This window comes from Cheilinus undulatus, linkage group 7 (assembly GCF_018320785.1).
Source record: "Cheilinus undulatus linkage group 7, ASM1832078v1, whole genome shotgun sequence".
Taxonomy (NCBI): Eukaryota; Metazoa; Chordata; class Actinopteri; order Labriformes; family Labridae; genus Cheilinus; species Cheilinus undulatus.
In genome coordinates this window covers 45792135-45808126 of record NC_054871.1, presented here as the reverse complement: position 1 = coordinate 45808126, position 15992 = coordinate 45792135, and the positions used below count along the sequence as shown (strand labels likewise).

At 39.1% G+C, this 15992-nt stretch overlaps 1 protein-coding gene across 9 annotated transcripts in view; it reads right to left on the bottom strand.

The window, feature by feature from the left end:
* Nucleotides 1–15992, bottom strand: part of szt2 (SZT2 subunit of KICSTOR complex) — a 91826-nt gene that overhangs the window by 19526 nt on the left and 56308 nt on the right. For 7 of the 9 annotated variants that reach the window (XM_041792235.1, XM_041792236.1, XM_041792240.1 and 4 more), the window contains 12 exons: nt 15720–15817; nt 15445–15577; nt 14359–14489; nt 12068–12115; nt 11552–11673; nt 9641–9826; nt 7374–7629; nt 7162–7241; nt 5137–5262; nt 2771–2973; nt 2268–2364; nt 25–105 (listed from right to left, as the gene is read on the bottom strand). In XM_041792235.1, coding sequence (XP_041648169.1) covers nt 25–105; nt 2268–2364; nt 2771–2973; nt 5137–5262; nt 7162–7241; nt 7374–7629; nt 9641–9826; nt 11552–11673; nt 12068–12115; nt 14359–14489; nt 15445–15577; nt 15720–15817 — 1561 coding nt within the window. The remainder of the gene's footprint in view (nt 1–24; nt 106–2267; nt 2365–2770; nt 2974–5136; nt 5263–7161; nt 7242–7373; nt 7630–9640; nt 9827–11551; nt 11674–12067; nt 12116–14358; nt 14490–15444; nt 15578–15719; nt 15818–15992) is intronic. The other 2 variants (XM_041792234.1, XM_041792238.1) reach the window with 2 other exon arrangements.

The following is a 15992-nucleotide window of genomic DNA, read 5'->3' as shown; positions in this document are numbered from 1 at the left end:
GTCAGTAAATTCAACTCATCTCACCTGAAAAGCGAGTTCCATCAACACAATCCCCCCTGGTAGTGCTCTCTGGAGGTGGTATGCAGTAGTTCCAGAGGGTGAGGTCTGAAATAAAGATTTACAAAAAAAAAAAAACAAGAGTCACAGATTGGATAAAGTATGGTAATTAAAATTTTTAAGCATTTCTTTTGCCTTTATTTTGTCATATTTCATTTTGGTTTCTAGTTCCTTTGGGTGTCAAAACTATACTTACAACATTCACAAAAGGAGTTCATTGAGCTATTGTGGGGTAAAATGTAATACTTAAAGACTTTCTTCAATACCCTCTTCACATATTTGACCCCATTGCATCTTCGATTTCTAACCAGCTACACAGGCAACACAGTCATGTGAACTTTTTGTGCAGATTGTGAGACAAAAATGTGACAATATTGTAGAGAATATGCTGGTAGTATCTGTTGTTGTAGTATGCAAATAAATCTTTTTTTGAGATGCTAGCAGTGCTAAACTTACAGATTCTGGGCAAGTATTACACTTGGTAAAAGTTTCCCTACAAAGCTCCCTCTTTTTTACAAGATCCTGCAAAATGACTGGCCCTAGCCTGAGCCCCAACCCCTTCTCCAACCATTTCTCAGACAACTTGCAGTTACCTATCATCTGCATGCACAAATCAATAGATCACATAGAAAACTTGCAGCAGAGCTTCAGAATACAATCAAGTTCGCAGACTGATATCAAAACTGTTTGAGCTTAATCAGAAGCTTAACTGTGCAAAACAGATGGATTGGCCAAATTCAACGTCTGTCATCAGGCAAATCTAACCAATTAGTGTCAATTAAGGAGAGTGAAGTTGTAGCTACGAGTTGGGTTTTATTGTAATGGAAGCTGATAGCAATGGCTGCTGGTGGTGCAGCAATTAGCTTGGATGTAAATATAGTATAGCAGCATTTTTATCAAAGCTGGTCCACATTCATTTATTAAAAAGAGCAAAAACATAGCTATGAAAGCTTTTCATGACAGAAAAGATGTTTTTGCTTGTCTCCCAAACTGCTTCCACATGGTGCAGGAACTGTAAACTAGTATATACAATGGCTGCCGCTGGTGTAGCAATATTGGGTTTAATGCTAAAATAGCTTTAACTTTATACTTACTGTTGTTGTGATTCTACAAGTACAACTGACTTTTATATGTTAAACTTGACTAAACTGAGTTAAACTTTAATCTCTATCTATCCATTATCTACACTGCTAATCCCTTTTGGGGTTGTGGGGGAACTGGACCCTATCTCAGCTGTTAATCTGGCAAGAGGCAGGGTACACCCTGGACTGGTTGGCAGTCAATTGCAAGGCTGACATATAGAGATGAACAACCAGGCATGCTCATACCCATACCTACGGCCAATTTAGAGCCACCAGTTAACCTAAAGAGCATGTCTTTGGTGGTGGGAGGAAGTTGGAGAACATGCAAACTCTGCACAGAACCTTCTTGCTGTGAGGCAACGGTGCTGCCCCACTCTGCAGCCACTCAACTCAACTCAACTCAACTCAACCTAACTAAACCTAACTTAACCTAACTTAACCTAACTTAACCTAACTAAACTAAACTAAACTAAACTAAACTAAACTAAACTAAACTAAACTAAACTAACAGATGCATACACTTTTTTTTGGTATAACTGTTTGCAGCACTCAGAGGGATTTCAGTCGTTGCCTGTTGTCAAACCCAGTTGGCAACTGAGCTAATTCACATTACCAAATATGTCTGGGTATGCCAGGATGGAAATATCTAAAAAAATTCTGCAAGTTTTATGCACCATGAAAACACTTGAAACCTTTGTCAAGCTTTCTCTTGATCTTTTCAGCCTTATGGCTTTGACCTGCACCCGTTTATTATGTCATAATGATCTGTCTCATCACATTGAAACTCTTGTTTTTATGACATGCAAGTGAAATCAGTGCCTGATAGGCTTGCAGAGATGGTCAGCTATGCTTTACAGTAACACTTGGAAACCTGTGAATGTAGTAAGAGTGTTTAGTACATTTTATGATGATAAATCAGAAATAAAACAGTTTAATGAGGAAGGAAGGAGAATAGGATGCAAGGTCCGGGATGCTAGGACACATTGACTTGTGTCCACTGAATTTTTCAGGGCATTTGCTGTGATAGCATTGTTAAGTGTGTGTATACATGTGTGGGTGGGGACTACTTAAAAAAAACCCAAAAAAACAAAAAAAAAACATTTCTTCATATCTGAGTTACACACCAACCTTGGGGCTGTCCTCGCTCTTCTGCTTTACATAAGAAAAAGACATCCTCCCCTCTGATGACATTGAGCTCAGCATTGCAGCCCGAGCACGCGCGATGCTGTGAGAGATGGAGGATGGAAAACAGGGTTCAGTTAGGGGTTACAGAGACTAGAGATGGTTAAGGGCTGTTGAAAACATCAACGGCGTAACAAACCCGTAATAGACATAATTCAGACAGTCACATGGTCTGAGCCTAGAAAGTGACAGGAGCCATGGGGCAGCAGTGCTACAAGGTCAGAGGTAAGACACTCGATGACTCATAGACTACAAAATCTTACAGTGGAAGAAAGCAGATCATTCAGGAACCAGCTAAATTAACTATTTGTTAATTTTTCCATGCATTTTTTTCATTTTTTATCTCTGAGATAAATCCAAGAAGAAATCAAGCAATATATTTTAGGGTTTTATTGAAAAAAAATATACACAGGAAAAAGGAAAAAATAACCATTGTTATAGATACAGACCTGCGAGCTGGTGACTGAGGCCGGACCTGAACCAAAATGAAGCCCATGCTCTGCAGGTATTGGACGTACTGCTGAAGGAAGGTGCTGGAAATTTCAAGAAGCCAGGGCTCCTCCTTAAGTCGGATGGGGAGCATGTCACCCGAGTCAGTGCTGTAGCTCCGGTCCCGTCCCGATGTTGATGAGTCACTGGAACAATGTCGTTTCTGACACATGCACAGGTGTGTCTCAATAAATTAGAATACCTTGGAAAAGCTAATTTATCCATTACTCATAGTAAAAACTTTGAAGGCATTATGTCTTTTAATTTTGATGATTATGGCTTACTGTTAGAGAAAACCCATAATGTAGTGTCTCAAAAATTTAGGATGTCTCATAAGACCAACAAAAGGGTTTTTAACACAGAGATGTTGCCTTACTGAAAAGTATGTTCATTTATATACACTCAATACTTGGTCAGGCCTCCTTTTGCATGAACTGCTGCATCAGTGTGGTGTGGCATGGAGGCGATCAGTCTGTGGCACTGCTGAGGTGTTACGGAAGCCCAGGTTGCAACCTTTAACTCTTCTGTCTGGTGTTTTCCGTCTTTCTTTTGACAATACCCCAGAGATTCTCTATGGTAGTGATCATCAACTTGCTCCCTTTGGGGCCATATCAGACCCTAACACTCCCCATCCAGGCCCCAAAAGATGATATGATTCAGAAAATGTGAGGAGGAAAAAATGTGTTGTTTTTAGGATATCTTTTGTCTTTAATTCGTTAGAGCTAAATCGACCTCAAATTATCCCCTTTTTTACAGGAATCTACCTGTCAGCTATCATTAGTTCATAGGATGCTTGATAATCATGTACTTATCGGTCCAGTCATGGTTAAATCTGCAGTTTTCTGTTTCTCTTGCAGTGTGATTTTCCTGCCTTAGAATCAACGCAAAGACCTGTTTCCTCTATTTGTTTTCCACTAATCGGGATGCGGGAAATTAGCATCAAATCTAGTGATTTGACACAGCATGACAGTCCTAGAAATATGTAGTTAAAATATATTGAATGCCAATCGACCATAGGGGCTTACTGTATCTTATTGCTTAGAATCTACTCATGCATAAAAATTACTGCCATTTTGCAAGGCAACACAAATACTAATACAATATTATGGTATTTGGCCCAAAAATATTGATTTCATTTTACTTAATTTGAAAGTCTGGCCCCTAAAGCATCTGTCAAGACACAATCTGGCTCTTACACAAATATAGTTGATGACCCTCTGCTCTATGGGGTTCAGGTCCAGCAAGCTTGGTGGCCAATCAATCACAGGAATTTCATGATCATTAAAGCAGCTTTTGGTACTTTTGGCAGGTGCCAAGTCCTGCTGGAAAATGAAATCAGCATCTCCATACAGCTGGTCATCAGAGGGAAGCATGAAGTGCTCTAAAACTTCCTGGTAGATGGCTGCGTTGACTCTACACTTCAGAAAACACAGTGGACCAACAGCAGCAGACCAAACCATCACTGATTATATAAACTTTACACTGGACCTCAAGCACTATGGATTCTGTGCCTCTCTGATCTTTCTCCAGACTCTGGGACCTTGATTTCCAAATAAAAATGAAAAAATTACTTTCATCTGAAAAGAGGACTTTGAACCACTGAGCAGTAGTCCATTTCTATTTCTTAGTAGCCCTGGCAAGACGCCTCTGGTGTTGTCTCTAGTTTAAGATTCGCTTGACATGAGGAATTCAACAGTTGTAGCCAAATTCCTTGATACATCTGTGCGTGGTGGCTCCTAATGTACTCACTCCATCCTCTGTCCACTCTTTGTAAAGCTCCCCCAAATTCTTGAATGGATTTTGCTTGACAGTCCTCAAGGCTGCAGTTATCCCTGTTGTTTCAGCATCTTTTTCTACCACACTTTTCCTTCCACTCAACTTTCTATTGACGTGCTTGAATACAGCACTCTGTGGACAACCAGCTTGTTTAGCAATGACCTTTTGTGGCTTACCCTCCTCGTGGAGGGAGTCAATGACTGTCTTCTGGACATCTGTCAAGTCTGCAGTCTTCCCCATGATTGTGTAGGCTATGATCCAGCCTGAGAGACCATTTAAAGGCTCAGGAAACCTTTGGAGGTGTTTTGAGTTAATTGGCTGATTAGAGAGTAGTACCATTAATTTACAATATTGAACTTTTACACAATATTCTAATTTTACGAAATACTGAATTTTGTTTTTATTAGCTGTAAGCCATAATCATTAAAATTAAAAGAAACAAACACTCTAAAGGGTTAGGGTTAGGGCTAATTTTCTGAGATGTACCTGTACTTATCTATTAGTCAAATCTATGCATGTTGGATAGTAATGACATAGACTGCAAGCATACCTTCACTGCAGGTTGAATGATTTGTTCCTCTTGGATCTGCTTGCGGAAGATGGGGTCAAAGAGGAGAGGGGTTGCACAGTAGTGGACCAGTCTGGAGGACTGTTTGAGTGTTTCCAAATCTGTACCCTGTTAAGACATCCATGGTTATTATCACTAAAGCATAAGATAGTGACACAGCTAGTAGTTGCAGGTAGCATCAAGATTAATCAGCTTGGAGTAGTTGGTGTGAACCTGACATTAGTGCCTTCAGATTAAATTACTGGTTATGTTGCCCATCCAGAGACATAAAAATATGCCTTTAAGTCCCTGTAAAGTGATAAAAAAAGCTAAGTGGTCATACAACAAACCTGTGTTTCAGGTTTGTTGTATGACCACTGTGTTATGAACCACTAGGCTAAATTTCAGTCATGAGAAATATCTCTAAGGTTATAAAATAAAGCTTCAAAATCTTGAAAATGAGGCAGCAGAATCTGCTCTAGGATGGTGTGGGCGTGTTGGTTGAATGTGCCAAAGCTGCAATCAGTCACGGGAAATAAGATCCTCTTAAATATTAAAATGTTCTACAATCTGAATGGAGGATTCATCTGTCTGCTGTGCTGCTATGTTACACATTTATATCAAGGCAGGCAGACAGTTTAGAGCTATAAAGTCTCAGTTTCATTTTCTCCTCCTGTATTTAACTCTTCAGGTATTCCTCATACCTCATTTTATGAGTTATGTGAAGATACGCTTCTCTCCCATTTACGAAACATCTTTGTTGTTAAGTTGCTGCTAAAAACACTCAATTTACTGATGTTACTCTTCAAAATAAAAGTCTTCAATGATGATAAACACTGGAGGCTTTCATTGCGACAGACTTGGCAGGAATAGAACGTGACAATCATCTGATACTTTACTAAACTTTGGCATTGCGACGTTAACAGACAGGAGGGATTGAACTGTTCCTGCTTTGAGAGAGACAAAGCCACAGGATGCTTCTTTAAATCATCCAGGACTTAAGACAGGTGAAATATGGATTAAAAAACACTGTCAGCAGATAAAATATTTGCTCCTGCTGCATGGGGTTCAAGTGAAAAATAGACGAGCACTCCAGCAATTAGCCTGCCCCCTGACCTTACAGTGAACTCTGGTCAGAGCCCAGCTGCCTGGCTCTGTGCCAGAGCAAAGAGTTGGGGATTCAATTTACTGTTTTCTGGTACTAATTTTTCTGTTATGATACTTTTAATGAGCTGTAGGCCACTGTGACTGACAGACTTAACAACTGACTGTTGAGATGAACTGCCTGTGATTTTATATCGTTGTAGCATTAGGGGGGCAGGGTTATTCCTCATAGCGGCTGGCGATGTGGTGGACTCATATTTGCCCGGCCCAAATTAAACCAAGCGGGGAAAGAATTTAAAAACTAAATAAAAAATTCTGTCACTTATAGATCTCAGTGTTTTCACATGTTTACAGCAACCTTACTGCAAAATATCTAGTGTGTTAAGACACAAATTTGGGATTTTACAGGGACTTTAAACCAAATGCCAGTCGAAATGACTATGGGCACTGATAGGCCCAGGTCTAGTTACAGACAAAGGGGGTTTACCTGTGCAGACATGCTATTTTTCTGAACTTAGCCATTCCCCATCCCAACTCCCAAAAACAGACCAGCTTTTGATAACACCAATCCTATCAGAGCACAAAACTGAGCCTGTAGCCTTTACATCATAACACCTTATATCGCTGTGATGTACAGTTAGTAGGTTATCACCTTGTTCAACATGATATTGAATAAGATTAATATGCCTTGGGAAGTTAATTTAGTTTAGAAGTGAAATATTTTATCTATTAGGCCTTGAATGGCTTAAATTTCAAATTTCCAATCTAAGACTTTTTAAGACTTTTCAAGGATCTGCAGGAACCCTGTGTTTAAGTTAGGACCATAGTAGTTGTTCGCTCAAAACCAATTTTTTGCAAGTTGTCAAATAATTCTAACCTAGCCTTTACCATTTAACTGTTAGTAGAATTTCTAAGGGTACTTACTGAAATAGGCATGTTTGACTGTGCTGACCTCTGCTGCCAAGTCACAAACAGGTTCTCTATTTTCATCTGTTTTTCCATTTCTGTCAAGACAAAGAAAAAGGCAATAAACTCTTTGATCTAATATGAAACTGGCCAATTCGACAATATATATATATATATATACGTATATGGTCAAAAATATTTTCTTTTTAGTGAGTTGTGAAAGGATCAACCTCTACGCTCAGAAGCCTTAATCTCCAGGAGCTGAGACCCATGTCGGGCCACCACATCCCCATCCATCAAGGGTCGGATAGTGCATACATCCCTCAAAGCCTCATCAAACGGGAGCAACTCTGAAGGAAAGTGGAGTGGAGCAAGACTTCGACCAGAGCTACCCAGCCTGCCCTGCTCTTTACTGGGCAAAGGAGGAACAGCACTGCGCAGTAAAGCATCGGGCTCCATAGAAGGGCTTAGGAATGGGTTTGGATCCTTGAAAAAAGAAATAGAAAGTTAAAAAAACATTCAGTTGAAAAAAGACATGATGTCATCTAAAAGACCTGATAATAATGATAAACAGAAATGACCAGAGTGTAAATAAAATAATATGTATGGGCTCTAAATGATCAGAAGCAGAGGAAATGGGTCATTTACTAGACGTTCCAGAGATTTTTTGAGGGGTTGGTGGATCACCTGAAACTGTAGGAATGAGCTCATATGCACAATGCATTTAGCTAAAGTCTCCTTGCATATTTCTGATCTCTTCGTATGACGTAAATAGTATAAAAAAGAAAAGATTTAATCAAGTGCAGTAAGACAATCACTGCCCATAACTCATTCTAACCACCCAGCCAGACATAACACCACAGCAAGCTGTACTAGTGCCCCAGGAAGAGAGGCAAGAAGGCTGGGATAAGAGGGGTAAAAGCTAACTAACCAGCTCTGACCTAAGGCTCCTCCACTAACCAGTCCTCTGGCTAATGTCCAGTCATAAGAAAATAAATAGATGATAGAAGACTCAGGCTAACTCAGCATCAGCAATCAGAAACTGTTGTCAAGCTGTTGCATTCATTATTCATATTATTCAGGTGAGATGTTTGATTAGAGCCTGATGGATAGAGTACACAGCACCAAAACAAACAGCGGTATTTGCTGCTGTATCACCAGGGTATGGTGGATTTTCATCAGGTGATGAGACTCATAAAATCTTCCACTATTCTTATTATGTATGGCATAAAGGGACTATAGCTTGTACTCTGTTGAACAATCCTGTGTTACAGAGTATAATTATGTGTGTTGCTGGGTATTATCATTGCTATTACTGATGCATACTTCTGGAACACTGTTTATGTGCCCTGGTTGACGCTGAGAGGAACTTTTGGGCGAGTTTGTTCAGTGGAGCAGCTCAAGGCCCAGATGCCCCAGTGTGTGGCAGAGATGGCTGCACCTTGCCCACAGGCTGGAGGGTCAAATGTGCACTGGTGCTCCCTCTGCTTCTCATCAGGACCATGACAGATGAAGCTCTGTTCAGGCAAATTTTCTGCTGCTATGACTCTGCCTTCTGTCTGGACTCATTAGTTATGTAGGGATGATGAGCAGGGTCATTGAAGGGAGAGGAAAAGTTTCCCTTCATTCTTTGAGCTTGTTTTGTAAATTGGCTTTAAGGAGGAGGCTTGAAGGCCTTTTGGTGTCTTTCTTTGCTTAAATCCACGCTTTTATAAGTCTCAACTGTTTCATGTTTAAAACGACAGTGAAGCTACAAAACTATATATTCCATTTGTAGTGTTTCATAACCCTTTGGAATTTAAAAATAGCTGCAAAAATGTGCAGACTGACCTTCGGGGGGGGGGGCACTACTCATTCATATCTTCCCTAAATTCACTTCTCTACTAAGCAGCTTCGTTGCTCATTCCCTGCTTTCTTATTCACAGTGTTGTTGATCTTATTGTGCATTACTACTCTTAAATGTTTCAAAAAAAGGAAGGCATTGGTATCCAAATCACTTGATTCCAGATAACACCTATAACTTGCAGAATTACACTACTTGAGAGACTGCATGTAAAGAGCACAAAGCCACTTTTTAAACAGGGTTCTGTTTTAACAGGTAATGACATCTTGCACACTTGGAAGTCACTAAAATTCCTCCTCAGGATACAACAGCTGTGTAAAGTCTGCCTGCAGACCAGCTCCTTCCTGAAACAGTGTAAACCCAGATGCTGACACGACAGGTTGATTCCACCTGAACTACCAGCCCATTCTTGTCAGTAGCTCATCACCCCCAGCAGTACCATATGTGGGCAAACTGGCAGGTAGTTTGAGAGGGATGCAAATCAGCTGCTTTTTAGTGACAAATCTGAAGTCCATCAGCATGTCTTAAAATATAAAACCTTGTCTTTAAAGGAGTAATGCATAAAGAAGAAATAATTGCAATATCTTAAGAGCTTCAGCATTTTCTTCCTGTTCTAATTTTAACTACTTTACATAGGAAACCTGGTGTCCTTACCTGTTTGGAGTCCAGTTCATGAAAGGGTGCATCAGAGAAGCAGTGATGATGGAAAAGGCCCATCTTCTGGCTCAGCAGACAGTGGACAACATGAGCTCTTGCATTTTGCCACTTCACAAGGCGTATGAGCTCACGGTTAAGAGAGGCACCCAGATCCACAGACCAGTTATAGCTGTACAGAGTCACCTAAGGTAAAGAAGGTTGAAACATGGATTAGGACAAGCCAGAAACACACAAAAATTACTTGAACATCCGACTATGTTTACGATTATGTTCTGCTTTAATCCCACAATGGCACAGTATTAAGTATTGATAAGGTCCTTTAAAGATAGCATTTAATGTAAGTAAAACTGCAACTTACCACATTTTTCTTTGGTAGATTACTTCTTTGGTGTATGGCAGGATGGCGCTGTACTAGCGGCAGCCTTTTAGATTTTACAGCAGCTCTGTTACACTACTTTTTGCTGCTGTAAATTTTGGAATTTCCCCTTGTGGGGCTAGTAAATAAATATCTTATCTTAGCAATGCTTCTTGGCAATAAATCTCATATTGTTGGAAAGCCTGTTTATTTCCCTATTAAATGGTGCCACATTTGTCAGGTACATGCATTTGTGGGATGAGCAGCAGAGCTGAGTATGTGGGTTGCATCCATGAAAAATTTGCTAAATTTTCTCTGACAAACTTCTTTTTTTAATGAAGAAATGTCGTCAAGTTCTGATAAAACTGGCGCTTTAGCAGAATCCGCGCTAATGTCTTCCGCCATAATTGCACCGGCCTCTTCTAGCTGTTTGCATACGTCACGACTCTGCCACGCCTGAAAGCCCCTTGATGCTGATTGGTCCAAACTGTTTAGAACGGAAATGGGGGTATCCATCTGCTTTGCAAGGTTACTGACAAACAGCTTATTTCTCCACTGACTCTTGTTTCTTGGAATGAATGATTGTTAAATTTCCAAGATGTCCTGTTGTTTTAGACTTCAATTTACTCTTTTAACTGCCACAACAGCCTGGCATCTCCTCCTTATTCTGGTCACCATCCTGGTCACACACTGCTGTGGAATGGCATCCCATTCTTCAACCAGCTTTTGTCACAAGTCAGCCAACGTGGTTATGTTGGTCACTCTGGCAGGAACAGCACGTCTATGCTGCTGGCAGGTCATTCTATCCTCTCCACACTCAAATTCTGGAGGTAGTCTCTGATAAAACCCACTCTGTGGGGGTGAGCGTTGTCATCTTGGAGGACAGAGTTTGCTCCCACACTGTGGAGATATGGGATTGCCACTGGGTGTAGAATCTCATCTTTATATCTCCCTGCATTGAGATTGCCTCCAATGATGCAAAACCTCGTTTTTCTAGTGAAGGATATGCTGCCCCACACCATCACACTGCCTCCATCAAAAAATTATACTCTATCAGTGCAGCAATCATCATAGCTTTCTTCACAACTTCTGATCATCCCACAAAAGCATACTCCTAACAAATGTGGCATCATTTAAAAGAGAACTATACAGGCTTTCCAACACAGTATACGTTTTATTGCCTATAAGCATTGTTACAACAAAGAAATAATCAACCAAACAGATTTTCTTACTTTTTGAGCCATATTTACAATATGAAGCCATTTAAGGTCGCTTGTATATTTCTATCCCAATTTATTTACAGCAATAAACAAGATATTCAAACACAAGTGCAGTCGTTCTGCACATGCACTTTCAAATTTCTCATAACTGACTCCCTCTGTACTTTAAAAGGCTCAGTCAAATTATGTAGTAAAAAGGCAGAAATGCCCCCTGTGAAATGATCAATTCACAAACTATAAATCAAAATATCAATCAAATCGATCAAATCAATCAAAACAGTTCAGATGCTATCCAGTGCACCACAACATAGAAACGTCCTAATGCCAAGTCACCTTTTTGTCCAGGATGCTGATGAAGAGGAACCTCTGGCGAGGAGCCAGTCCTGCCCCTGCTTGGCTGGGACTAAACCCATCACTCTGCTCTAAAGCCTCGAATCGCTGGAAGCCCTTATGAGCTGGACAGAATAGAGATCAACTCAGTAAAATGGAAAAGTAAAATGAATTAAAGCCAGACAGCATGCCCTAGCAAGCTCTTTTCACAGCTCCCTACAAACTACACTGACTAGCTACCTTAATTACAGGATAACAGCCAATGGAGAGAAATATCAGCACTTTTTAGATGTAATCCTTTTGTGCAGTTTTAGAGTGAAGATTCAGAAGTCTCTGAAATGATTCTATAATTCTACGTAAGTCAAGTTTAAGTTTGGCATACTAAATAAAAAATAGAAGTGATTTAATGTATTTTTCTTCCTTACAGTTGAGCTCATTAAACATTTTTGAGAAACTAAATTAACCCAATGTTTAAACAACCCACCAGATCCAGTAAGTTAAGCCGAATGGTAAACTTACGTGTGAACCTATTAAGCACTGGGGTGTTTTCCTCATCTGAACTGTCTTCTGTAGGCAAATAGAAATGGTACAAATAGCAGGGTGGCATGGACAGTGAAACACAGCTTGGCAAACACCAATGAAAGCAGACACAAAAACAGACTTCTGTTATGCAGCTGGTAGCATGGACAGAGAAACAAAGAATCAGAGAGCAGCAGGAAGGACGGCATGTTAAAAGCTCTGACACAAAACATTCATGCTTGGACTTGACCTTCACACGACACAAAAGATTCAAACATGTTAGAAACATGCTGCTTTGATGAGTTAACCCAAGTCTTTGAAATAATAGAGGCCTTCAAAGGTATTACACAAACAGTATTGGAAACTTGCCCTTTAATTTTTCTTTTTCCATTTCAGTATGAAAAGTTTTACACATTTCCCTAAATCTCGAAAAGATCCCATCCCATTTCAAAGTTATCTTTTTTTTTTGTTTAGATATGTTTATTGACCAAACTTCACATATGGTACAGACGTCAAAGATTCAAGAGATCGTATGTAAGAAGTTTGAGGTTTTTTTGTTTATAACAGGGTGGCTGTGTTAACCAATAGACAAACATATCAAATTAACTCACACAAGAACACCCACAACACCTGAAATCACCCTCCAATCCCATTTCAGAGTTATCTTAAAGAAATTAGATTACCAGCCGGGTTATTCAACATTTGGATTGACATTTAATCATCCAAATGGTAAACCTGCTGCGTTTGGAGAGAAACAGAGACTTAAATATTATCAACCAACAGGGGTTAACATGTAAAACTCTTTCTTCCTGCTTATTCATTGCTCCATAGGAAGAAGTTTCTGTTACCTTTTAGATCTGCACAAAAGTTATTTAATTTCTAAGAGTATTTGCAGAATTATCCAGCAAATTTATTGGCAGCAGATTCTGTTGATGGCTTACTAATTTTGACTGTCTGAAGGAGAAACAGGAAATGACTTCTACCTCCTGGAATATTTAAAAAAGTTAGAGATCCAACAGTTACAACTGATAACCAGCAGATATTCATGATCAGGATAAACTTACTTACTGTGGAGAAATAAAACACCAGTAACATTTACGAAAAGCTTGAAATAAACACGGTAGCTGTTGACTTGCACTCATTTTCTGCACACATTTTCTTTTGCCTGTCTCCTATTGCAGTGGGTCCCAACTAGGGCTGGGCAACTATTGAAAATTAGATTAAATTGCAATACGGCCTGCTGCAATTTACAAATCACAAAAGGTGCAATATTTATTGAACATAAAATTTATGTCAAAATACCAGTTTAAAACTTTTTTTTATGTTATGTGGTACATTATGTTTTTTACGAGACGTTACGCATTACATTAAAATGCAAACATTCAAGTGCCTTTTTTAGAATAGTCTAGAGAAAAATTCTACTTTATTCATTTTTATACCTTTTTCTTAGTATATATGAGAATGGCAATACAACAATTCATATCCACTTTGCAATACAAGCCCAAATCATCACAAATAGGTTTTTTTTTTTCAAAATTGTTCTGCCCTTGTTTAGTTTAGTATTGGGTTGGTTGTAATATAGAATGAATTATTGCTTGAGTTTGGTGGAAAATACATAAGATGAGGAACTTAAGAAACAATTGCATTTCAAATCGCAATATTGGGTAAAAAAATCGCAGTCTGATTATTTTTCCAGCTTGGTTGGCCAGGCCAAAAGTTATTATAGTTTACTAAAAGTGGCTAGATAAAATTAAAAAATCAACTTAATTAACTGAAACTTCTAAAAACTAAGCTTTGCAAAAAAACTAAACTAACTAAAAACTGTAATGTGTGCTTACAAAACTAAGTAAAATAAAATAAAATCAGGAACATTAGTTTAAGACCTTGACATTAGCATACAGACTGGTATGAGCCCCTAAGCCAGGTAGTGTAAAATAGCCTGATTTTATTGAAGAAGACTTTACAAAATAATAATTTTAGGTCTCTAATAGTTGTGTATTAACATATAATTTTAATAGATAAAATTAAAAGTGTAGAGAAGCATGTTTGAATGTACCTCTTAAAATTGTGTAATATTTTTATTTTCTCACCCTTTTGTGTTTGCCAATAAACATAATCTTAATTGGTCTCTGTACTGACAATGAATAAAAGTTGTAGGCAAATATTTAAAAATCTAACTGACTTCAAATTATATAGATTCAGTGGGTTTATAATCAATAACTGTTCTGCATTGTGTTTTCTGTGAAATCGAGTAGGTAGGACCACAGAGTCTACAGAGACACAGCAGGTACCTTGCTCTGTGCTGCAGTGCCACTGGTGGAAGTTGCGGCCAATGAGAATGAAGCTCCTTGTGGCACCCGGAGGCTGACTGAGGTTCAGGACAAGAGGGAATGGTACAAACATGTCTCCAGATTGAGGACAGCTAAAAAGATTTGAGTAAAGAAGAAAATAATTATTTTATAATACATAAAAAAAAAACTTTGATCAAAAAGTCAGGAAATCCTTGTTAAATAGATTACTTCTTTGTTGTTACAATGCTTCTTAGTAATAAATCTTAAACTGCTGGAAAGCCTGTTTATTCCCCTTTTAAATGTTGCCACATTTGTAAGGATCATGCATTTGTGGGATGAGCAGCAGAGCTGAGTGGTGTTTGGCATTGGTAGAGAAGATTTGGCAAATTTATCATGGACACAACTCAAATACTCGGCTCTGCTGCTCATCCCACAAACGGATAATTCTTACAAATGTGGCACCATTTAAAAGCTTTCCAGTAGTATAAGATTTATTACCAAGAACCATTGTAACAACAAAAAAATATCTACTAAACACAAATTTTCTTACTTTTTGTACTAACTTTAGTTGTAACTATAGACATTTGAGATGTACAGCACATGTTAAAGAAATGGGGCTTCTCACTCAACAGTTTATCTGTGAAGTTCTATAAACATCTACAGTTAGTGCTTTCAGACAGACACAGTTTTGGTTCTGGAGTCTCAGAACCTTGGTGCTTTCTGGTGAACCAGTCTGCATTCACACCAGTGTAAGTGGAACCAAAGTGGGAGTACGTTACTTTGTGTTACTCGAGCCAAAGTAAATACAACACTGGCAAAATCGCAGATCACATAGATTATCTGCTACTGCTTTGCTATTATAACATTTTATGATCTTATTTATTATTGTTAATCATTTGGTCTGGCGTTGAGGTGAACCCAACCTTTCGCCATCTCTTCTGCAAGTTCGGCATAACTTGTCCTACCCTCCAGCTTCACCCGGGATTCTTTTGATGCCTAGATTGCAACCAAATATTTTGTCTCCTCAGCAGACCAATTCTTCTACATTTTCCACTTGTCTTCACAACCTAAGTACTAACAACTTACCTTTTCTTCTCAAATGCCTTCACTGTTGTATCGCTGGCTAGAGAGCTGACCAAATTGACAATCTCTGCCAAGACAGAAGGCAGTAGGAAGTTTGAAGCAATTTCAGCCGTGCACTGCTGAATGGAGGGGCAGCCTGTTTCCCAGCATCCAGGTCAGAGGGAAAGAAAAGATGAAGAAGTGCTTCATATGACTTAACCTTTGATCATCTGAGCTGCAGTTTTTCTGATATATTATGCCGATTTAAAGCAAATATCGGAGCATTAATTAATACGCACCAACTTTAGCCATGAAAGTGATCCAGGGCTGGCAGGTAGCTTGGTACATCGGGTGAAGGGTGCCTGCGTCTCCCTCCTCCAACTGAGACACCTGCCTCCTAAACAGTCACAAAACACAAATGTTGGTTGTTTATAGGAGTACTGTTATTTTCAATAACAGGAATGCCCTTTTTTATTTTTCAAGAGGAAATAAAGAATACCACTATTCCATGGAAAAATGGTAGCCCAAATACTCACTCTCCCCTTTAGGATTTAGCCTCAACTCACTCATCA